General features: G+C 36.8%; 1 protein-coding gene across 4 annotated transcripts in view; it reads right to left on the reverse strand.

The window, feature by feature from the left end:
- Window positions 1-26,345, reverse strand: part of LOC150096320 (protein FAM13A-like) — a 486,855-nt gene that overhangs the window by 169,216 nt on the left and 291,294 nt on the right. For all 4 annotated transcript variants that reach the window (XM_090408854.1, XM_090408851.1, XM_090408853.1 and 1 more), the window contains exon 13: window positions 8,057-8,162. In XM_090408854.1, the coding sequence (XP_090264980.1) occupies window positions 8,057-8,162 (106 nt within the window). The remainder of the gene's footprint in view (window positions 1-8,056; window positions 8,163-26,345) is intronic.

Genomic DNA, 26,345 nt, shown 5'->3' on the forward strand with positions numbered 1-26,345 from the left:
TTCTCAGCCAATGGCTACTTCCCCCCCCCCCCAAGAAAAATCCAAAAAATATTGAAACCAGTAAACCACAATCCCCTCCCCCCCCACCTCACAACAAGGATTACTCTAAATCCATCACCATATCCTATATCCGAGGCACCTCGGAAAAAAATTACAAAAATCCTAAAAAAACATGACAACTTCTTGTTACAGACCATATAAAAAATTGGCATCCCTTATCCGTTGTACTAAAGACCAACCTCCCCACTAGACCTACCTGGTGTATACCAGGTCCCTTGTGACTGTAAGCTGTCCTGCTTTGGCGAAACAGGCAGGACAGCAAATATCAGAATTTCAGAACACAAGGACTACATTCGGTTTCACCAATACAGCCACTCTGGTCTTGCTGACCATGTGCTGGATACCTGCCATAGAATACAGTGGAAGAAAGCCACGATAATACACCATAGTAAATACAAATATGAAAGGCTTTTCATGGAATCAGCTTCAGCCCTAAGAAAGAATCCAAACCTCAACAAATTTGGCTGCATGAGACTGCCTCAAATTTGGGAAACCTACATCAGAAGACCTTCAGCCCAATCACCCAAGAATACCAACATTGCCCGCTAGGGGGCACCATCAGGACTTTAGGAGAAATAACAGCTTCCTGCTACTTCCTCACTTACTGTTTGTTGTGCCTGCATGCACGTCTTGTTCTTAAGTTTCTTGAAAATGGCAACGTGATGTTGCCGAAATATCGAAGTATATTAAAATTTATTTTAATGTATATCCTAGTTGACGTTCTAATTTCCTTAAATTATTTAGTAAAAAATACATATAACCTGTATTTGATTTATGATGCCAAGCAGGAAGGTACTCTCCACTCAGCCAGATGGAAGAGAACCTACATCCCAGAACTGTGCATAGTCTCTAAAGACTGCCCTCTGCCAACAACTAGAACCATCCTCAACAGATTCCCTAATAGTCAGCATTGTCCTACACTAACAGAGACAGGCACATCAATCCCATTCATCAGCGGAACACCAATCACTAGATGGAACCTTCGCAGGTCCAACTGGAATGCATTTCAGAAACAAATCGAGCAAACCATTAGAGCAATTCCACCCATTCCTAATTGCTATCCTAGATTTGTTAAACTAATCAAAACTGCAGCCAAAGTCCCTATTCCTAGAGGCTACAGAAAACAATACATCCCATGCTGGAGTAGAAAAACTGAAGAACTTTTAGCCAAATATGAAGAAATTGAAGACCCAACTGTTGCTAAGGAGCTCATAGCAACACTGGATAAAAACAGAAAGGAAAGATGGATCTCAACCATCCATGAACTCAATTTCACCACATCTAGTTGGAAAAGTTGGTCACTTCTGAGAAAATTAGCTGGAGCAACCAACAACACAGAAAATAACAGAGATAATTCCTGATCAAATGGCTAATCATTTATTGAATATCTCCAAGATATGTCCCAGCTCCATCAGGAAAATTACTGTGCAATCTTCCATCAGACAAATCCTGAAGATGGGCCCCGAGGTTCCTGAACGTGTACACCCAGTATCTCAGGAAGAAGTATAGGTAGCCTTAAAACTCACTAAGAATGGCAAGGCTGCAGGAGTGGATGGTATCCTCCCTGAGTTTCTAAAACATCTCGGTCAATAAGGCCAAACATGACTGGCCACCCTTTTCTCAGAAATTTATAATGGCTGAAAAACTACCAAATCTGTGGTGGGAAGCCAAAATAATTGCTGTGCCCAAACCAGGGAAAGATCCAAATGATGTGAAAAATCTATAACCTATCTCCTTGCTTTGCTCCACCTTTAAGCTCTTTGAAAGAATTCTCCTTAAAAGAATTTCACCACTCATCGAAAGAGCACTCCTGATTGAACAAGCTGGCTTCAGACCAGGAAGAAGTTGCTGTGAACGAGGTCCTGACAACACAGATTAAAGCAGGCTTCCAGAAGAAACTCAAATCTGGAGCCACTTTCAATGATCTAACATCAGCTTATGACAGTCTGGATCAGGGGCCTCCTCCTAAAGCCAGGAAACACCATAAGGTGAAAAAAAACTTTCCAGCTTTTTGAATCCATTCTCTCCGACAGAAAGATCTGGGTGCATATTGGCAGAAAAAAGAGCAGGCCCAGATTTCTTCACAACGGTTTCCCACAGGGCTCTGTGTTATCCCCTTTACTTTTTAACATCTACGTGTACGACTTATCACATACCAGCTCAAGCAAGTATATGTATGTTGATGACCTAGCGATCCTACATCAATCTACCTCCTTTGTCAACCTGGAATCAACCTTGAACACAGACCTGAACATCCTGGAATAGTACTTCAAGCAGTAGTACTTGAAGCCAAATCCAACAAAACTGTGCCCACAGTATTTAACCTGATTTAACCTCAACCTTTCTTTCTGTGGAAAAATGGTAGAACACGAGCCTCACTCGAAATACCTTGGAGTGACCTGGACAGAAGCCTAACCTATTAAAGGCACATCACCAACCTGTCCAACAAAATTAAAAAGAGAAATAATATCATTTCAAGGCTTGCTGGAACAACCTAGGGTTGTGGTGCAGAAGTCCTAAGGTCGTCTGTGCTAGCCTTCGCATTCTCTGCAGCAGAATATTGTGTCCCTGTATGGGAAAGAAGTGCACGCACTAACATTATAGACACCCAGCTAAACTCTACCATGAGCACCATTAGTTGGACAGTAAGAAGCACTCCTCTCTCCTGGCTGCCTGTCCTATCTAACATTGCTCCACCAAACATATAGAGAAGACAAGCCTCGATTAAAGAATTTAATAAATCAGTGGGCAACCCGCTCCTGCACCAGACTCTCATAAATCCACCTAGTCTTTGCCTAAAATCTAGAAAGCCTTTCTGGTCCATGGACGAACCCTCTTCAGCTGCCCTGCCATAAACACCTGACATGTGGAGAGAATACTGGTCCAACAATCTCCCAACAAACGGCTTTCTGGTAGAAGATCCCTGTGCTCTCGGCCTGGTTTTGCTCTTCCTAGGAAGATTTGGTCATCAATCCAAAATCAGAACTAACCAGAGCAAATGGGGGGGCTGTTAGACCACCCTTATTGTGATTGTTCTCCCGTGGCTCAGAAGATTACTCATATTGTGAACGACTGTCCAAGGTGCCAATTTCACGGTGGTGGCCTACAGGACATCCACAAGGTGACAGATGAGGCCTTGGATTGGCTTTCCAGACTGGACACTGACCTGTAGCTGCTCTGTATTCCTTTTGTCATAATAAATAAATAAATTGTTAGCATTCAGGAATGTGTTAGTAGAACTAATCTCAGGTGGTACGGTCACTTAAACAGAATGGGAGAGGATTAGCAAAACAAGTGTTCTTTGTCGGGTTAGCAGGAAAAAGACCCAGAGGAAGACCAAGTCGTACGTGGATTGATACAGTAAAAAGTGTCTTAGAAGAGAAACATAAGATCTGATGATGCATGCTGGAGTTTTGACAGGAAACAGATTAATTTGAAGAAAAATCGATGATCAAGTTAGTAATGGTGTAATTTTTTCATATAGTACTATCATAATTTATGATAGTACTACATGAAAGTAAGAGTACAGTATATCATCTTTATACTCTTTGTGTAACTGGGAAAGAAGTGCATGCACTAACATTATAGACACCCAGCTAAAATTACCAAGACGAATAATGGTAATGGGTATTACCATTATTCATCTTGTAATGCCTCCAAAGTACCTTCTTCCAGATTTCATGCTTAAGCTCCCCTTTCATCCATTTTACACCTACCTTATTCAGCCTTTTGGCCTTCAGAATACATTTGTTTGTAATTATTTGTTTATAATAATACTATCTGGTTTTATTATATAAATATGATAAAATTTTTGAATCATTAATGATAATAAATGAAGAAAACAGGAGTCTGTGAATAAACAGATTCTCTATGATAAGTGCCTTCCATCTTTAGCACTTAATTCTTGAGCACATTTTCTTAAAACAAGTAGTAAAATCTCATTCACTTTCAATGTTTATAAACATCCAAATTACTCAAAACTGTATTCATCAAAACAAGTCAGCTTGTGCATACTTCTAATCCTTTGCATAACATTCTAAGCTTCAAGAACAGGAAAAAAAAAAAAAACCCTGCCATATCCTTGGACACGAGTTTCTAGCATGTTCTGGTAACTTCTACAGTGATTGTTTATTTTTGATGGTCATTCCTCTCATGTGCAACATGCAGTTTTAGTTCTAAGAATAAAATTGTATGTTAAAATAGTACATAATACTTATTTCAATATATCACTATTGTACTTAAAAAAAAAAAAAAAAAAAAAAATATTATATATATATATATATATATATATGGGAATAAATTTTTAACTTGGGTATATTGTATATTAGGATAACCAAGCAATTTTATATGCTTGGTTATTTTAGCTCCTAATCCCAAGTGTGCAAACAATTAAGTTTGCGCCTGAAACAAAGTTCAAGTCTAAAGATGGTACAACACCAGGGCAGCTCATTGTAAAGGTGGTTAAAGCTTTGATCACTATTCTTAGTATTTTCCCATAATGTAAAGCACATCTCACTAGAAGATGTATACTGCAATGCATTATGGGTGGGGTCACTACCCAGACCGGTTTCGACCTTTTTTGAGGTCTCCTCAGTGAGTAGCTAGACCCTAAATACCAAGGTTTTAGTAATACAAAGCCTTATCAACTTTAATTATATAAGTTGCAACAAGGTGTATTAAGTTTTAATAAAAATCTCTGGAGGAGATATTGATGGGAATAAAGCTTTAACCACCTTTACAATGAGCTGCCCTGGTGTTGTACCATCTTTAGACTTGAACTTTGTTGCAGGCGCAAACTTAATTGTTTGCACACTTGGGATTAGGAGCTAAAATAACCAAGCATATAAAATTGCTTGGTTATCCTAATATACAATATACCCAAGTTAAAAATTTATTCCCATCAATATCTCCTCCAGAGATTTTTATTAAAACTTAATACACCTTGTTGCAACTTATATAATTAAAGTTGATAAGGCTTTGTATTACTAAAACCTTGGTATTTAGGGTCTAGCTACTCACTGAGGAGACCTCAAAAAAGGTCGAAACCGGTCTGGGTAGTGACCCCACCCATAATGCATTGCAGTATACATCTTCTAGTGAGATGTGCTTTACATTATGGGAAAATACTAAGAATAGTGATCAAAGCTTTAACCACCTTTACAATGAGCTGCCCTGGTGTTGTACCATCTTTAGACTTGAACTTTGTTTCAGGCGCAAACTTAATTGTTTGCACACTTGGGATTAGGAGCTAAAATAACCAAGCATATAAAATTGCTTGGTTATCCTAATATATAATATATATATATATATATATATATATATATATATATATATATATCAATTTTTATGCAGCTGAGAGGAGGATACTAGTTACCAGTCATATGCAGCAGACTACAAACTCACAAACAGCATCATAGCAAATGGGCTCTTTCCATTGGAAATATTTGAACCAGTAAACAACGATCATAGCTCATTTGCTATGATGATTGCTGGTTTGTGGTCTGCTGCATACTACTGAAACTAGGTGCATGTCATGCTCAATTAGAGAAGACCAGAATTGATGTAAAATCATCCCTTGTTTTTTCTTGCTGTACCATTGATGATGCATCATCAATTTTAGCTGATTCTTTGAATGTTTGGGAGAAAAATCAGTAATCTATGTAGAGCATTTTTGTTTGTTGCTATAATACTTAATATTTGGTTTCAGTTGTGTGTTGCCAGTCCTGATTTGTGTTTTTGCTCTTGATGTGTTAGATTGGCATACATCTCTCAACCTGCCTATCTGTCCTATATAAACTACAGCTGTAGCTGATCTTGTAGACACATGGTTTTTATTGAGTGGTGAATATGAAGGTTTTCAGGAGATTAGGGATTTTATTCATGGGGTAGAATGCAACTTTTAAAATTTGTTTGTGCAGTATCCTTGCTATCTTATCTGTGACTGATTGTAGTTTACACATTCATCTGGCCATCTTGAGATTGATGAGAATTTTGTTGATTCATGTTCAATTGTAACCATTCTTTTGTAGGATGGAACTCAGGTAAGCTAACTCTTGGTTTCTTTCATCCATATTAGTGGACATTATGTAAGCTTTATCACGTAGGAAATGAATAATGCCTATTTTCTGTGCTGGATGGTGATAAAATGTAGCATGTAAGTAACATTTGATGTTTGTTGGCGTCCTATAAACTGAGAAATTGATTGTGATCTATTCGGATACTGCAACAAATGCATTCCAAAATGGTAAAAACCTGTTTATCTCCAATTTAACAGCGAATTTAATCTGAGGGTGAATGCTGTTAAGGTATGGGAAGAATTCTTCCAACTGGGTACTGGAACTGGACCAAACAATGAAAACATCATCAGCATATCTGAGTCAAACTTTAAATTGTGTTCCATTCCTCCAAAACCTCCCCATCCACCTCTTAAAAAACCAGGTGTCTACAAGGTCAGCTACAGCTATGGTTTATGCCACATTGGCCAGATAGGCAGGTTGGGATAGGTGCACCAATCTGAACACATCAAGGGGATTGAGAAAGAAACAAAACACAAATTAGGACAGGCAGCACATACAACTGAAACCAAACATTGAGTATTATGGAAACAAATAAAAATGCTCCATTACAGATTTTTCTCCTGAGCATTCATACTATAATACTTACTAAGAATCAGCTGAAATGAGGATACACTGTCAATAGTACAAAAAGAAAAAACGAAGGATGATTTTACATTAGGTTTAGTCTTCTCTAATTCAACAGGAAACACGCCAAGTTACCAGTAGTATGCAGCAGACAACGAACCAGCAAACAATATCGTAACAAATGGGCTCTTTCCATTGTTATTCTTGTTCAAATATTTTCATTATGTATATCACCTGTTTATTTATTTACTCATGTATTACTCTTAATGATCTGTAACAAAAGAATTTTAACAAAACTAGTAGAATAGTCAATAAAATTAGTATTATATCCTATATGGTTCGCTCTTGTGGAGTAGTACCAGCAAAAAAAAAAAAAAACTAGTATGTCCTCTCTCTCTCTCCACAGAAGCCTATGCAACAATGAACTTTTTGTCAGTGCAATATTATCTATGTGGAATATAATAAAAATGATCACATATATGAAAATGACAACACTAATCTAGCTACTGAAATATATGAGAGTCTATCAGTGTAGCAACCCTCAAGCCTAATTACACTTCATTTTATATTTTTAGTTTTATATTTTAATAAATGTATGTGTGCACTACTTTTATAGAAAAAAAGCTAGTAATGATCAATTTTCAAGTTAATTAAAATTTTACCTGCTCAAATAGTTTATCCCACTATTCTAGTGGAAAATATATCCAAGCATATTAAAAATTCATTTCGTGAAAATACACAATGCAATAATATATAAATTATGTAGTCTGGCAGTCTATAAAAATGAAAATAAGTCAATATGAATGGGAATAAATTATCTAAAAACTTAAAATGTTAACCGTTATAACAGTCAAATCATGTCCAAATCACACTATACCATGTGCTATAGCAAATTTCTTCTAAACAGCACTTTTGTCATTTTTAGCTGGGACAAAGGTTTTATCACAGTGGGCAGTTTTATAGCAAGAGATCACTACAGAACATAAGGTAATAATTTCCTGACACGACTAATGAACAGATGTATGTTTAATGAATGCTTTGAACATTTTCAAAAGTGACGTGCTCAAATTCTGGAAAAGATTACATTTTCTTACATTTAAGAAATGCTCTTTAACTGCCCAACTGGCTATAGTGAATAAAATATCAACCATGTTATGCTTCATATTAAGTTATTTCAAAATGGCATTTCAATTTTAATGTTACATTTCACATCCATGGTTTTGACTAATCTCTAAGCAGATCATGGCTTGTAAGGTGATTGAATGAAGGTACAAGTTTTTTAATGAAAAATTTTCTCAAGCGTGAATGTTTTAAATCAAAGAGAATTTTTTAACTACTAAAATTTCATAACTGACCTAGTTTTCCTAAGATGACGAGGAAATGGTGAAAGAACTGCACAGTCATCATCTTGCAGCCCTTTTAATGTTGGCCAGCTAAAACGATGTTCTAAAGCATGAGGATCTAAGGAGATAAAAAAAATAATAATCTTAGAATGTTACATTTCTTGATAGAAATTTTTATATATGTGACTGGAAAAACAATATGCATGTGGTATAGCAGGTGGAAGAATGAAAGAAAGTATAGAGAATAGAAAAGGTATAAAAGTGTGAGAAACTGAGAGTAAGGAAAAAGTGTGGCATGGAGTTTTGATGATATGTGGTATATTTAATGAGAAAGTGATGAAAGCGTGTTTCCCAAGTGTACAAAGATCAAGGATGTTAGTGAAGCTGTTAGTTTGCAGAAGGAAGTTGAAAGAGTTGATTGTTTTGGCAAGTACAAGATTTCACAGGTTAGAAATATTATGCACTGAGAATAGATATGAAAAGATTATGGTGTGAGGTTACCTCCCACCATAATGTAATAACAGCATACATTTCCTGGGAAATGTGTTTTGCATTATGGAAAATACCAAGAATAGCGATCAGAACTTTACCACCTTTGCCACGAGCTGCCAGAGTTTGTACTACGTACTTGGACTACGTGCATTAGCTCACGCTAGTAGTCGCCGATACTTTTATAGTTTACTATTCTATATTCGGCATGAAACTCTCTGATTCCAATCTTTGAGTTTCTTATTCGGTTTTAAAACAATGTGGGATTTAATATCCCCTTAATTTAAAAAATGATATGAAAAGAGTTGATGAAAGGGATGACAATGAAGAGTGGGAAAGTAAAGATTGTGAATCTGATGCCTCAGTATGATCTGGATGACTTGTGGTAGGGGATATGTTGTAAGGAATATTGTTGTATACATGAACTAATTTGCCAACTTGGTTAGCTGAGTAGAGAGCTTACCCACCCTCCAACCAACAGGTTCGAATCCCACCATGGTCATGGATGTTTGTAAATAGCCTGATCTGGATGGGTGTGTATAACTTTCTTGAATTTATAAAATTTATGTCTTTTTTAAATGGCATGGTATTTGACTTAAGAATCATTCAATGTTGCTATGAGAGGAATTTTTCAGTATATTTCATTTTAGTATATTTCAATTAGACATTCCAGTACTGCAGACCTAGGCTGCACTGAAACATATGCAAAATGATGCACAGTGTTTGAAGCATCTTGCTGTTTCAATGTAACAATACAGAACTATTTTGATGAGGGACATTGCCTTCATCTCTGTACTATTTCTTGTTATTGTCAACTCATAATTCTGGTAATAATAAATAAATAAATAAAAAATAATTGAGGCAATGCATATATCCTCATTATTTTCAGTGCACTTACTCAAACGAGGAAAGTACTGAATGCAAACAGTTGGTAACATGAATTATGAATTGAGAAGGGTAATGATTACTAATAAGCTAATAAAAAGGTAATGCAGGAGGAATAGTATGCAGTTTATAGCTGTATGGCATGCATTTGATGGGAAAATAGTCTTGTATGCTTGACAGAATGCATTTGAATGATTTTGGAATTAGATGTTTATAGAAACTGTTGTTTAGTAAGAGGTTGCAAGTGCAATATCAGGAAACTAAAGATCTTGGGGGGGGGTGCAACCAAGCATGTGTCTAGATGGTTTCATTTGAGGCTACTTGGTGTAAGAATAAGGCCAAAAGGACAAATTTTTGTTGTTGGATGCTGCTACGAACTTGGGGTTCGAGAGGAAGATGTGGATCCCAGATTCATTCACACCCAACTGCTGGTGAGAGAAAGAGAGATTTGATGTGTACTATCATTTCCCAACCTATAGTATGTAGGTTGATAAAACATACAGTAATACAATAGATGGGCGAAAAGGGAAGGAAGGGATAAAAACTTGATAATTTCTTCTTTCTTTGGTTTTGTTAAATTTCTTTTTTGAACAATCTTAAAATATGGTGAAACCATTTCTAACAACCACCTATTTCAAGTTTCACCATCCTAAGATCTACCAAATGGCACCCATATCATACTTCCATCATTATCAAAGTAAAAACAATCACGTCAAAATCACACCATGTCTGGATACAGCAAGTTATAAAGTCATGTTATCAGTGAATCAGTGTTGCAGGAATATCTGATAATTCAAATTTAATTAATTTTGAATGCCAATGATCCAATTTTTCATAATGTATACCACAACTGTTAATTTTAGGGAAAAGAGCTTAATTAATGCAGTATATATTAGAGAAGCAAAATTTAAGTGACATCATAATTCGTGTTATGAAGTTTTTGTTGTTTGTTGAATTCAATACTTTCCTCAAACATTGAGGATATATGCATCGTATCAATTCATCATCATCATGCGTATCAAGGATTTAGGCCTAGCATGGCCTGTTATTATTATTATTCAGGCTTCCATGGAGTCAAAAGACTCTTGTGGGAGGCCCTTCCTAAGAACATAAAGTCTGTCAAGACTCATCGAGGGGAGGTCCCCCCCCCCCTAAGAAACACAAAGTCTATCATACCACTCCTTAAACTCATTGACTGTTGTTACTCTCACCACTCTATCACACAATGCATTCCATGGTTCAACCATCCTCCATGCAAAGAAACCACTCCTCACTCTTTTGCTCACAGTTTCCTTTCGTAACTTCCAGGGATGGCCTCTTGTCATCATTCCTTCCCACTATTCAAACAAGCGAAAGAACTCCCCGGTGTCAACCCTGTAACCACCTCTCAACAGTCTAAAAGTCTCAATCATATCACCTCTCCTTCTTCTATCCACCAAACTCTGCAGTCTATATTCCCTCAGCCGATCCTCATAACTATCCTTGTACAGTCCTGAAACCATCTTTGTCATCTGTCTTTGTACCCTTTCCACAGTTAATTTATCCCCTTCAAATCCTGGGGACCAGATCTGAGAACAATAGTCTAAGTGTGGTCTGATCAGAGTCTTATACAACAGAATGATAACCCTTTTATCTCTGCAGGTCAGTATCCTTCTTATTATTGCAGCAATCCTCTGTGTTCGCTTCACTACCTTTGCAACATGTTCCCTAAATTTCAGGTTTCTATCAACCATCAATCCCCGATCTCTTGTCTCTCCTACTTCTTCCAGTTTAACTCCTCCCATAGAGTATGCAACATCCAATCGATGTTTCCCAAACCTCAAGACCTTACATTTTGCTGCATTAAACTGACACCCCCATTCATTTGCCCATCTATCTAGCTTATTCAAATCCTAATAACCCTTCCTAGCTTCGCATCATCCGCAAACAACCGAATATCAACTTGCAATCCACGGACAATGTCACTGATATAAAGGTTAAACAATATAGGTCCAAGTACTGAGCCCTGTGGAACCCCACTTGTAACCCTCTGCCTCCTTGAAACTGCTCCACCATACACAACTCTCTGATACCTATCAGACAGCCAATCGTGAATCCGGTTGACCAATCTGACACCCAGACCCATGTGCTGCAACTTAAATATTAGCTTATCATGTGCCACCCTGTCAAATGCCTTCGCCAAGTCTAAGAAACTTGCAGTATATGCCTTTCCCTCATCTAATGTTCTTGTAACTTTATTATAAAAGGGCTAGCATATTGCTAAAACAAGAGCATCCTTTCACAAATCCATGTTAACTCTCACAGATAACATTACCCTCATCTGCCCAATGCTGTATACGGTCCCTCACTACTTTCTCCAAGATCTTAACAACTACTGATGACACACAGACTGGCCTATAATTAGACACTTCCAGTCTGTTACCACCCTTATGCAATGGCACTATCTTACCTTCCTTCCATTCCCTGGGCACCTTTGCCGAAGCCAGATTTTCATTGAAAAGCCAGGTTAAAGGCACTGTCAGTTCCCTGGCACATTCTCTCAAAACTCGTGGTGAAATACCATCCAGTCCCAAAGCTTTACTGACATCCAAAGTACTCAGTATCTGAAACACACTCTCCTCCTGTACCTCTAAACCTCGAACCAACCCTATCCCTCTGGCATTAAAACTGCCTCCTCTAGGATGAAATACTCCAATAAAGTTTTCATTGAACAATTCCACTATGTCCTCTGCATCAGTCACTCTATTCCCATTTTTATCCCACAATATCATTCTTCCACAGTCATTCCCTAGGATTTTCTTTGGATCTTAGGGCCAATCTTCTCTCATATTCCAGTTTTGCTTTCCTTACCACACTAGTCACTCTTCTGGCCTGTGTCTTATATTCTTCATGCATCTTCTCTTCACCTGTCTCCTTATATCTCTTCCATAGCCTCTTTTTCTCGTGCAGTTCCTGTTTAATATTGTTTGTCATCCACTTTACTCCAAATTGCGTCCTCTTCTTCACTCGTGGTATACAACTTACCATTGCTGCTAACAAATATTCTTTCACAATTTCCCACGCACTAATGATATTCCGGCCTTCCAATTCCTCCCTCCATGAAACTTCCCGAAGTTGACGTCTAAGACTATTATAATCACCTGCATTATAATTCCGTTCCGGCCTTAGAAGTCATCATTGAATAGTTTAAGAGGACGTCCTGGTTTTCTTTTTCCTAATGGCTTGTACTTTAAGGCTTGTTTTGGTAATCTTTCTGCTTTTATTCTTTGAACGTATTCCATCCATTTATGTTTATATTTTTTAATTTTTTCTATTACTGGTTCTTGGTTTAATTCTTTCATAATTTCTTCGTTTCTTTTGTGATCAAATAGGATATAATTTGCAGTTTTTCTCATAAACTTCATTTCTGCTGTTGTTAATCTTTGTTTGTCTTTTTGTTTTATTGTCCAGATTTCGCTTCCATACATTAAGACTGGTAGAGCTAATGTATTGTATACTTTTAGTCTGGTTTGTTTTTGAACTAGGTTTGGTTTAAATATAGAGTTAATTACATCTGTTATTTTTAAATATTTTGCAATTTTTATGTTTATATCTTTTTCATATGTGATCATTGATCATACATCCTAGGTAGTTAAATGAATTCACCTGTTCTAAGATCTTGTTATCTATTACTATTTTAGTTCTTCCTGGATCTTGTCCTTAAAGGCCATAGTTTTGATTTTTCTGTTGATATTATCATACCATAATCTTTGGCTATCTCATTTAGATCTAAAATAGCTTTCTGTAAGTTATCTTCAGAATTTGTAATTATTATTTGGTCGTCGGCAAAGAGGAGAGTGTTTAAGTTAACTGCAGGAGAAAGTTTAATTCCTTGATGTAAATTTTTATTCCATTTTATTATTATTTCATTTAAGTAGATATTAAAAAGAGTTGCTGAGAGGGGACATCCCTGTCGGACTCCATCGTTTATCTCTCTCTCGTATATGATAGCTCGTGATTTAATCTTATCTGTATTTGATTATTTTCATATATACTTGTGATAGCTTTTAGGATATTATTTGGTATTTGTCTTTCTTTTTAATATGTTAAATAATATGTTTCTTTTAACTTTGTCAAATGCTTTTTCAAAGTCAATAAATGCAATATGTGTTTCTAAATTGTATTCTCTTCTTTTCTCTATTATTGATTTTAGGCAAAAGGTCAGGTCTATACATAATCGTCCTTTTAAAGATAGGAATCACAATTTCTTTTTTCCATTCTATTGGGGGAATACCAGTTGAATAAATTTTATTTAAAAATAATAAGTCTTTCTTTGAATCTTGTTCCTGCGTATTTATATAGTTCTGAACCTAGCTTATCTTCTCCAGGTGATTCAGGCTGATTTCTAATTCTTCTTTAGTTATTTCCTTTTCATTTTCGTTAATTGTTTGCCAGTTGTCTTTTTTTTTAAATATTTGTCTGTCCACAATTCTGTAGTAATTTAGAAATTCTTCTAATTTCAATCTGGTCTTTAATTTTATGTTTTCTTTGGTATCTGCATTTAAGTGTTTCAAAATCTTATATACATTGGGTCTTATTTTATAAAAATCATGTTCTAAATTAGAAACAAATTTATTCCATGACAGAAAAAGATATATTCTCTATGTCTTTTTCTGAATTCTCTTTTAGCTATGGCTCTTATTCTTTTATGTTCTATTTCATCTTCTAATCTTTTACTGCTTAACCATTTGTGATAGGCTGAAGGCGATGTTCCTCATCAAAATAGTTCTGTATTGTTACATTGAAACAGCAAGCTGCCTCAAACACTGTGAATCATTTCACATACAGTAGCTTTCAGTGTATACTATATATGGCTTTGCTGGAATGATCTGCAGTAATAAGCAATAATGAAATATACTAAAATTATACTAAAATGAAATATATTGACAAATTCCTCTCATAGCAACATTAAATGATTCTTAAGTCGAATGCCACACCATTTAAAAAAGACAAGCTTTATAAATTCAAGAAAGTTATACACACCCATCCAGATCAGGCTATTTACAAACATCCATGACAATGGTGAGATTCAAACCTGTTGGTTGGAGGGTGGGTAAGCTCTCTAATCAGCCAACCAAGTTGGCAAATTAGTTCATGTATACAACAATATTCCTTACAACATATCCCCTACCACAAGTCATCCAGATGATGCAGATTACATTTTCATACAGGAATTAGATATAAGAAATATTAAAATAAGTAGATCTGATGCATTTCTATATATGTATATATACATACTGAAAGATGACATGAATGCATATTGAATAAGATTATCAAAATACAGTCGGGAAAAAAGTGAACAAGGTGAAAAATCAATTTTTGTCTTGTTAAATCTTCATCATATGGTCATATGTGAGTGAAGATTTCTTTGGGTCAAAAATTTGGCTAAGCCATGTTACATATTTTTATATATTATCCATCAATCTCATGTCTACTTTTTCTCAGATACTACCCTCTATTACTGTTTACAGAAGCTCCCTTTTACATTCTGTGTGCCTGAAAGTACCAAAGTCTTACTATTTCTCTCTAAGATTCAACTATTTGTACATCTTTCAATGTACAAAAATTCTGAAATACTTACCCTACCAACATCAGCAAGTTGACTACAGTCTGTATTCTCCAGAGTACACTTTAGAGCCCAATAACATCAACATGTTACTTACATTTATAGCACTCTTGATTGTGCAAGGTATCGTGAAAAAGCCCACTCTCGAAACGCATTTCTACAGAATGGATTCTGAACACGTCAATGTTTCATGATGTTATGACTGAAAAACAATTCATTCTCATCATGAAGTATTTGCATTTTCAGAATAATGAGGCATAAGATCAGGTATCACATCCTTGCTTAGTTCTCAAGAAAATTTATGATTTTTTTAATGAAAATTCATCAGAAATTTAGATCACTATATATTCCTGAGAGAGAGAGAGAGAGAGATGCAAGTATTGATGAAAGCCTTATGCCATTCAAAGGAAGACTGAAATGTAAGCAGTATATTCAAAATACAGCAAAGTATGGGGAAAATCTATGTTTTGAGAAGTGCAAAGTGGATATCTTTGAGATTTCAAATCTTATACGGACAGCAGACTATACTCGAGCATGATAAATATTTGGATCTTCCCTTGTCGATGCTAGCCTTTACCCAGTTACTAGACCCCTTACTGGGTAAAGGTTACCGAGTTATAATGGATAACTGCTTATGTGTCCTGAACTCGCTGATTTGCTTTTACTGCATCATAGAGATAGTTATTATACCGTAAATGCAAAAAGGCAAAACATGCCTCCAGATCTGGCATCAAGAAAACTGTCGAAGAAGGAAATCTGAGCTTATCAGCAAGGGAAAGGCTTTGCACTATGTTGAAAAGTCAAAAAAGATGTTTTTCTGCTGTCTTCCCTGCACAATCCATCAATGGAATCCACATGGAAGCATGGTTTCATGAAAGACAAACCAATTGCTATGTGGGCATACAACGACACTATGAGTGGACTCTACAGGTGCAATCAGAAGCTATTATTTTACTCTGTAATGATGACACAATATAAAACATATTTTTAAAAAAGTATTTGGACATATTTTGGATTTTATTATTAGGAACAGTTTCTTCCTGTATAAGAAAAAATATGTCTACCATAACATATCTAGAATACAGAGTAGAAATCAAGAAGGCACTGCTACAGATTAATGCTCCTTCCACAGCAAGCAAGTAAACAGGCAATCCTTGCAGACTTTTATGGTTGAGTGCTGCTAACTCTAACCATTTCCCAGAAACTTTATCACTCGCAGTTAAAAAAAAAAAAACATGCAAATGTTATGTCTGCAGTCTGGTGTCCTGAATGCAAAACTGCTTTGTGCATTCACCCTTGCTTTACGGCATTTCATACTGTTTAAGATATATAAATTTGGAGCAGTATGATAAAAAAATGTTCATTTCAGGGTCATCAAAACAGTCCTTTTCTTGATTACAAAATATTGATAGAAAGATGCCTGACTATACTGATTCCAATTCGTCTTGAAGATGAATTTGTTTAAATTGTTTTTATAACACACAGAATAATATATTCTTCCTCTCGAAGTGGCTAATAACAGTACTGTCCGACCACAGATGTGAGACCCCTCGACACTTCTGCTGTGCACGTCAGAAGGAGGTGAATCCATTTTGATAATAGGATAATGAAAGATGAGTATTTATTATTATAGATCAGAAAATTAGCTTTTCTTTTATGAAAATTCTAGTTTTTAAAATGGTAACTATTTTGCTTGTACAACAGTTAGAAAATTTTATGTATAAAGCACATGATTTCATGTGTTGATGAAAAATTCGTACATCACCTTATTCCTTTCTCCCATTCAATATGAACTGACTCTTCTTGGCATTGTACCAGCTAAGGTGTGGTTGGACAGTACCTTTTTAAGTGAAAAATAGCACATATTTTTTTTTTTAATATTATCTGTTTTTTTTTTTCTTGTAATACAAAGAAGAAATCACTGCACATTTTAAAAGTACATTTTCTTCTAGTTTAGATATTTAGAGTGGCATTGCTAGAGTAGATATACTTTACTATTTTACACTAGAGTTTATGAGCATATTTCCAAAGTGATTTATATTTGTAACAATTTCTTGCAAATAATTTTGAAAATAAATTCTCTGAAATATCTGCAAGTTGAATAGGTCAAACACCCACCCAAAAATTTAAACAATTCTGTAACACATATGCACCTTTTATTAAAGAATTCAAATCCCTTCCTTTTTTGTTTTTTTTTTGGTCAAGATAATTGCATCAAATAATTTATAATTTTTCGATAATAAAAGTGAAAGTGTGATTATTATAAATTAAGAAATAACTTTGGCATAAATACTGTATCATCCTGCAAAAGAAATATCAGTATTTCTGAAAATTATGGAGACAACTACCGTGTTTGAATAAAAACTTTAGTTTAATATAACTAAAATTTACATTCGACGTTTCGACCTTTATGTCAAGGTCATCTTCTGGAGCATACAACTACACACAGAAAACAAGCTACACTACAATCAAACTGGTTTGTTAAAGATACTGACCAGTCGCTACAACAATTGTTGGCCTGACCTCTGGTGAAAAAAAAAAAAAATTATACATCAATGATAGAGTCATATTATTAGTTTTATCTGTTGGTTGTAGAAATACATTGGGCGCAACAACAAGTATCTATCTATATACATATATTAACATCATGTACATTCCAGCCAGTTGGTATGGAATGGTTTCCTAATACTAACTGAAGATTGGCTAGAGTACTGACTTATGCTGGATCTTATATATTAGGTAGTCTGAATGTGTGCCCTCCAGATCCTTGGACTTTTCATGCCATCTTTGTCGTTGATATTTGGGTGGTTTATCAGAATTTCGCAGGCTTCCTTAAATTTCCTTTCATACCAGGTTTTTGTGTGGTGTAAAGAGCGGGTGCTTTTCCAGTTGATTTGGTGTAAGGTGTTGAGCGCATGGTCTGAGAGGCCTGCTTCACCATAATGGTTTTATTTAATGTGTCTAATGTATTCTTTCTTGCATATAGAGATTGTCCATCCTGACTTACCATACATTGGTGAAACAGGAAGGACAATCTCTATACGCAAGAAAGAATACATTAGACACATTAAATATAACCATTATATTGGTTATATTTAAAGTATAAGCGGATGCAATAGACTCAAGGATGTGCTAATGGGAGGAGATTCATGATATTTTTCATGGTATTAACAACACCACACACACTTTTATCACAAAGATGTTTTATTAACGCTTATATTTCGCTGATTTTCAACTCAGCATCATCAGAGCACAACACACTTCTATACGTGACAGTGAGTGAGTGAAACAATATAATTGCAAAAGACAAAAGATCTCAATTCCCATTTTTGGCGCCCTCTAACGGGAAAAAAAAAAAGGCAGCTATCCAGGAGTTTTTCTTAGGATAATCATCTCCCAAATTTTCAGCAAATTAATGCAACCATATTTGTTAAGGTTGGGAGAATTCTTCAAAGCCATTGCTGACTCAAAAAATAATCTTTCAGATCTATAACGACTCCTAAATAGCACATTCGTTTTTCTCCATCTAATCCCGTGTGAAGGAGTGTCCAAAGAGTGGTCTGCCAGTCCTGACTTGCAATAGTAATAGTAGCGAATGTATCTTTCATGTTCTTCCAGGCGGATGTTCACTGATCTTCCTGTTTGCCCATAATAGGCCAAGTCACAGTCACAAGGAACTTCATACACTCCTGGGTGTGCTAAAGGGTGAAGTTTATCCTTAGGCGAGCGGATCAGAGTTGCCAGCTTGACATGAGGTTTGAAAGTGGTGCTAAGGCCATGTTTCAACAATACTTTGGCTATCTTTTCCGATGTAAGTGAATTTTGGGGTGTTGGCTGTTTAGGTAGGTGACAAAAGCATCGAAAGTGTCTTGTCCATGGCAAACAAAGTACTTATCACAGCTACATACAAGCCACAAGTGTCGTTATGCTATGTAGATGATGTGTTTGCCATCTGGCCCCATGGACGAGACACTTTTGATGCTTTTAATCTAACAGATAAGCTTAGGCGTTGCTGGTTATTCATTACTTATTTTTTCACGGTATTAACAACACCACAAACACTTTTATCAACAAGGATGTTTTATTAACGCTAATATTTCGCCGATTTTCAAATCAGCATCATCAGAGCACAACACACATGTAAACGCGACAGTGAGTGAAACAATATAATTGCAGAAAGACAAAAGATCTAAAGTCCTATTTTTGGCGCCCTCTAACGGAAGAAAAAAAAAAAAAAAAAAAAAAAAAAAAAAGCAGCAGCAGTTATCCAGGAGTTTTTCTTAGGATAACCGTCTCCCAAATTTTTGGCAAATTAATGCAACCATATTTGTTAAGGTTGGGAGAATTCTTCAAAGCCATTGCTGACTCAAAAAATAGTCTTTCAGATCTATAACGACTCCTAAATAGCACATTCGTTTTTCTCCATCTAATCCTGTGTGAAGGAGTGTCCAAAGCGTGGTCTGCCAGTCCCGACTTGCCATAGTAATAGTAGCGAATGTATCTTTCATGTTCTTAACATGAAAGATACATTCGCTACTATTACTATGGCAAGTCGGGACTGGCAGACCACGCTTTGGACACTCCTTCACACAGGATTAGATGGAGAAAAACGAATGTGCTATTTAGGAGTCGTTATAGATCTGAAAGACTATTTTTTGAGTCAGCAATGGCTTTGAAGAATTCTCCCAACCTTAACAAATATGGTTGCATTAATTTGCCAAAAATTTGGGAGACGGTTATCCTAAGAAAAACTCCTGGATAACTGCTGCTGCTTTTTTTTTTTTTTTTTTTTTTTTTTTTTTTTTTTTTGTTCCGTTAGAGGGCGCCAAAAATAGGACTTTAGATCTTTTGTCTTTCTGCAATTATATTGTTTCACTCACTGTCGCGTTTACATGTGTGTTGTGCTCTGATGATGCTGATTTGAAAATCGGCGAAATATTAGCGTTAATAAAACATCCTTGTTGATAAAAGTGTTTGTGGTGTTGTTAATACCGTGAAAAAATAAGTAATGAATTTTGATGCTTTTGTCACCTACCTAAACAGCCAACATCCCAAAATTCACTTCACAAAGAATCAAATAACTGTTTGCAATTTCTTGACACATTAGTCACCCGCCTTTCAGATGGATCACTATCTTTTTCTATTTACAGAAAGCCTACACACACAGGAAGATACCTACATAAACAATCACATCAACATCGAGTCCAACAGTACATCATTTCAAAAACACTTACACACAGGGCCAGAGCCATTTGTTCTAACGATACAGCTCTGACCACTGAACTCCAATACCTGCACCATACGTTCCTAGCCAACGGCTACAATCCCTACAAAATAGATGAAATACTACATAGGCCCATTACTCTGCCCTCCCCTAATAGACAAGAATACAACATGACCATTTCTATTCCCTATATCAGAGGTACATCAGAAAAGATAGCCAAAGTATTGTTGAAACATGGCCTTAGCACCACTTTCAAACCTCATGTCAAGCTGGCAACTCTGATCCGCTCGCCTAAGGATAAACTTCACCCTTTAGCACACCCAGGAGCGTATGAAGTTCCTTGTGACTGTGACTTGGCCTATTATGGGCAAACAGGAAGATCAGTGAACATCCGCCTGGAAGAACATGAAAGATACATTCGCTACTATTACTATTGCAAGTCAGGACTGGCAGACCACGCTTTGGACACTCCTTCACACAGGATTAGATGGAGAAAAACGAATGTGCTATTTAGGAGTCGTTATAGATCTGAAAGATTATTTTTTTTGAGTCAGCAATGGCTTTGAAGAATTCTCCCAACCTTAACAAATATGGTTGCATTAATTTGCTAAAAATTTGGGAGACAGTTATCCTAAGAAAAACTCCTGGATAGCTGCCTTTTTTTTTTTTTCCCGTTAGAGGGCGCCAAAAATAGGAATTGAGATCTTTTGTCTTTTGCAATTATATTGTTTCACTCACTCACTGTCACGTATAGAAGAGTGTTGTGCTCTGATGATGCCGAGTTGAAAATCAGCGAAATATAAGCGTTAATAAAACATCTTTGTGATAAAAGTGTGTGTGTGTGGTGTTGTTAATACCGTGAAAAATAAGTCATGACTCTCCTCCCATTAGCACATCCTGGAGTCTATTGCATCCACTGCATCTTACCATACAATGGTGCAACAGGACGGACAATCTCTATATGCAAGAAAGAATACATTAGACACATTAAATATAACCATTATGGTGAAGCAGGCCTCTCAGACCATGTGCTCAACACCTTACACCAAATCAACTGGAAAAGCACCCGCTCTTTACACCACACAAAAACCTGGTATGAAAGGAAATTTAAGGAAGACTGCGAAATTCTGATAAACCACCCAAATATCAACAGCAAAGATGGCATGAAAAGTCCAAGGATCTGGAGGGCACACATTCAGACTACCTAATATATAAGATCCAGCATAAGTCAGGACTCTAGCCAATCTTCAGTTAGTATTAGGAAACCATTCCATACCAACTGGCTGGAATGTACATGATGTTAATATATGTATATAGATAGATACTTGTTGTTGCACCCAATGTATTTCTACAACCAACAGATAAAACTAATAATATGACTCTAGCATTGATGTATAATTTTTTTTTTTTTTCCACCAGAGGTCAGGCCAACAATTGTTGTAGCAACTGGTCAGTATCTTTAACAAACCAGTTTGATTGTAGTGTAGCTTGTTTTCTGGGTATAGTTGTATGCTCCAGAAGATGACCTTGACATAAAGGTCGAAACATCGAATGTAGATTTTAGTTATATTAAACTAAAGTTTTTATTCAAACATGGTAGTTGTCTCCATAATTTTCAAAAATGCATTCGGATCACCATGTAAGCTTAAAAGAAAAAAATATCAGTATTTCTGTTGAGGATGTCTGCTAATCAATAATTGAAAAGAAAACAAGACACTGCTGATGTATTCTTCACGACAGCTTGTGGCATTAGTGCGATTTCTTTCTCAATAGCAGTGAGAGTAATCTAATCTAAGCTATTATTATCGAGTATTTCTAAGACAGATTATTTCAGAAATAGCAACCAGAAGCGGTAGAAGTAATAATATTTCTACATGTAGGTTTCTTCAAGAACCAAATCTAGATTTCGTGAGTAAAGAGCTCTTCCCTTACTGATTTCAATAACAGTATCCATATCTGATTGTCACTGTTTCCTTTCATTAAACATGATATCCTCAGAAAAGATGAACAGGACATTATACTAGATTTATGAAGTTAACTATCATTTGAGATTAAAAAAACTTCAGTAACATTAAAATTCTACATATCAACTTGACTTTCAAGTCATCTTTAGTAATGTATACATTTATATGTACACTACATTACAATAACTACAGCATATCATGGTAAGGTACATGAAGTCTAAACTACCGTATTTGCCAGCATATAAGACACTCTCCCTTTTTTGAACACATTTTTTAGGAAAAAAATTTTATCACTGAATATTATAATGAATTTACAGTATTTGAAATATAAAGTAATAAGTAGACCTACTTATTACTTTATAAATAAGTAATCAAGGGGTGCTATATAACTGAGAGTAGACCTCCACATAGCCTATAAAGGAATGCAGAGTACTGACCAGGGCTTCTGACCTAATGTCCGATCCTCACCTTCTTGTGGTGCACTCTGTTGGGTATCTGGATACTGAACGAACGAGGATGGCCTGCCAATTTGGAATTTAGCTGACCAAATTGTATTCTTATTGGCTTAAACCAAAATACAAAATGATGGTACAACATTAATTAGAGCACCTGCAAAACTCTTTCCAGAGTGATTCGGATAACGTAAAAAAACAGTGCAAGAATGAGAGAGTTTCTGAAATGAAGGAAAGAGTGTTGTATGGTGACGCGTTATTAAGAGGGGTGATAGATGGCAGTGTAACTAAATCGTACTTACCGGGTGCGAAATTTAAGGATGTAAGTGAGAGTATTAGGGTGCAAAAACAGAGGGTGAAAGAATTAATAATTGTGGCGGGTACGAATGAATTGAAAGGTGATAAATTTTTTATGAGAGAGGACTTGAAAGTATTGTTAAAGGTAGCGAAAGAAAAGAGTGACAGAGTTAGAATGGTTAGTCTGTTGCCGCGGTATGAAGAGAGGAGTTTAGGAGGAGGGCCATAATTGCAAATGACATTATGCGTAGGTTATGCAGACGGTGTGGTGTGGAATTCGTGGACGTGTGGAATGAGTTTGAAGGGCGAAAGGATTTATACAAGGATGGATGGCCTGCATTTGAATGGACTTGGTGTGCGGAGACTGGAAAGAGTGTTGCTGAATGAAGTGAAAATGGATGTGCAAAACCAGGGAAACTAGAACTACCAAGGAGGGGGGAAATGGATATGCAGACATCAGTGAGACAGATGAGTGTAAGAATGTATATAATGTACCCGAGCCAGCACTAAGGACAAAAAATGGGAATGGGTCATTTAGAATAACCTATCATATAGGGGTGGGACTAAGGGATCAACTGCATTTCATGTATACTAATGCCAGGAGTATTAGGAACAAGAAGGAAGAATTTTTGGCCTTGATTGGCTCTTCCTGGCCACAGGTTATTGGCATTAGTGAAACATGGCTGACGGAAGAAGATATAGTTGGTGGGATAGAATGTGTAGGTTATAGTGTGTTTAGGAGGGACAGAGAGAATAAAATGGGGGAAAGGGTATTACTGATGATAGCTGATGAACTGCAGCCAAGGAGAATTGAAGTTGTATCGCAGGATAGTGAAAGGAGCTCATTTGAGGCTATTTGGTGTGAGATTGAGACTGGCAGAATAAAATATACAGTTGGGTGTTGCTATAGACCAGGTGATGGAATAGATGGTGGAGATAGTATGCATAGGGAAATTGATGAAATGAGTGGAAGGAGGGTAATTATTATGGGGGATTTCAACTATGGTAACATTGATTGGAAGGAGGAGAGGACACATGTGAGGAAGGAAAAGGATTTTATTCAATTATTAAGGGATAACTATCTGAGACAGCATGTAATTGAAAATACTAGGGGTGTGAGAGTGGTTGACCTGGTAATAGCATCTGAGAATTGGACTGTAATGAATATGACCATGTTGCCACCTATTGGTGAGAGTGATCATAAGGTCTTGACCTGGAAAGTGGCTAAAGGTGTGGAATTTTCGATTAAGACAGGGTATATGTGGAATTACCGTGCTGGCAAGTATGACAAGCTTAGGAGATTGCTTGCATCAGTGCCATGGCATGTACAACTGCAAGGGCTGGACGTCGATAGAGCATGGGAAGTGGTCAAGGAGCATTTACAGGAGGTAATGGCTGATTGTATACCTAGGGTCCGAATAGTAAAACAAGTAAGGGTTAAATGGATGAATAACACCATTAAGCTTGAGCTGCAAAAAAAGAAACAACTGTGGAGGGAATTTAAAGAAAGGGGTGACCTGCAGGCGCACGAACGGTATAAAGTGCAGGCCAGAAAGGTAACGAGTGTGGTAAAAAAAGCAAAAGCGGATTATGAAAGGAAACTAGCTTTGCAAGCAAAAGAGAATCCAAAACAGTTCTTTCAATATGTTGCAAGCAAGAAAAAACTGTACACGGTAAAATGATTTTAAGGAATGACGATGGTAAGGAGGTCACTGAATCGGTCGATATAGTGGAGTTACTGAGAGCGCACTTTGCAAAAGCATATCATCCAGGTGGTGACATTGAAAAAATGAAGGAACCATTAGTTTATACGGGAATAGTGATGAATGAAGTGGAGGTGACTAGTCTATTACAGAACCTTAATGTGAACACATCTATGGGATTGGATGGTATACCGGCACGGGTCTTGCGTGAAGCGGCTAAAGAATTATCAGTGTCCTTGACCATGTTGTTTAATCTGAGTCTCAGATCTGGCTTAGTCCCGAAGGTGTGGAAAGAGGGGAAAATAGTTTCACTGCATAAAGGAGGATCCAAGACTACGGTTGCAAATTACCGACCGATCAGTGTATCAGGAGTCGTTGTCAAGGTCTTAGAGAAAGTAGTCAAGGGAATAATACAGGAATGGATTGATGAAAACGAGATACTGTACAGGGGACAGCATGGCTTTGTGAAGGGTAGATCATGCTTCAGTAACTTGCTCAAGATTTATAACAAGGTGACGGCTGAACTGGATAAGGGAAATGGGTTTACAGTGATACTGCTGGAGCTGGCAAAGGCGTTTGACAGGATACCACATGGAATTCTAATCCGTAAACTACAACATATGGGAATGGATATAGGGTTGGTGAGGTGGATAGGTGGTTGGTTGATGGAGAGATATCAAAGAGTAGTTTATTCAGGAGTAGAGTCCAAAAGACGGCCTGTGACTAGTGGTGTGCCGCAGGGTTCTGTTCTTGGACCACTGCTGTTTAATCTGTTCATTAACGATATAGGGAAGGATCTAAGTGGAACAATTCATTTGTTCGCTGATGATGCAAAGTTGGGTAGGACAATAGTGAATGCAGAAGATGTCAAAGTCTTGCAGGATGACTTAGATAGATTGTAGTTCTGGGCTAAGGAGAATGGATGTCAATTTAATGTGACAAAATGTAAGGTTATGCATTTTGGGGTGAAAAGATTAGCAGCAGTATACCACATTGGTGGAACTGTACTCCAAGAGATTGATGAGGCCAGGGACTTGGGAGTGTTGGTGGATAGGGAGATGAAGTTTAGGGGGCACACTGCAAAAGTAGCTAAATCAGCTCATCAACTCACTTGGTTGTTGAAAAATACCTTAACGAGCAGAGACAAGCAAGTTATTGTACCTCTGTACCGAGCCTTGATAAGACCTCATCTCGACTACTGTGCCCAGATTTGGTCACCTCGGTTCCTTCTTGATGGGGAGGAGGTGGAGAGGATCCAGAGGCGAGTGACTAAGATGATAACAGGTCTATGGAATGAACCATATGAGAACAGGTTGAAGATTTGTGGGTTGCAGAAACTAGTTGAAAGGCGGAGGAGGGGAGATATGATTGAGACATTCAAATTGCTAAAGGGATTCTATAGGATTAATTTAGAGGATATATTTGAGATCGGGACTGGTGGTGGGAGAACTAGGGGACACCTATGGAAGCTGGGCAAGAGTGTGGTTAGCAGGGGTGTTAGAGCTGGGTTCTTTACTTTTAGAGTGGTAAATGAGTGGAATAAGCTGCCAGAGTCTGTTGTGGGTGCTATGACAGTGAACGAGTTCAAGACAAGGTATGATAGATACTGTGAGAATGTAATCACATAGTTGTGTGGACATGATGTTTAGGGCCTCCCTCGATGAGTCTATGGACTCCTGGAG

Source organism: Typopeltis vanoorti, chromosome 19, assembly GCF_054136105.1.
Source record: "Typopeltis vanoorti isolate ZY-2024b chromosome 19, IOZ_Tvanoo_1.0, whole genome shotgun sequence".
NCBI classification, from domain to species: domain Eukaryota; kingdom Metazoa; phylum Arthropoda; class Arachnida; order Uropygi; family Thelyphonidae; genus Typopeltis; species Typopeltis vanoorti.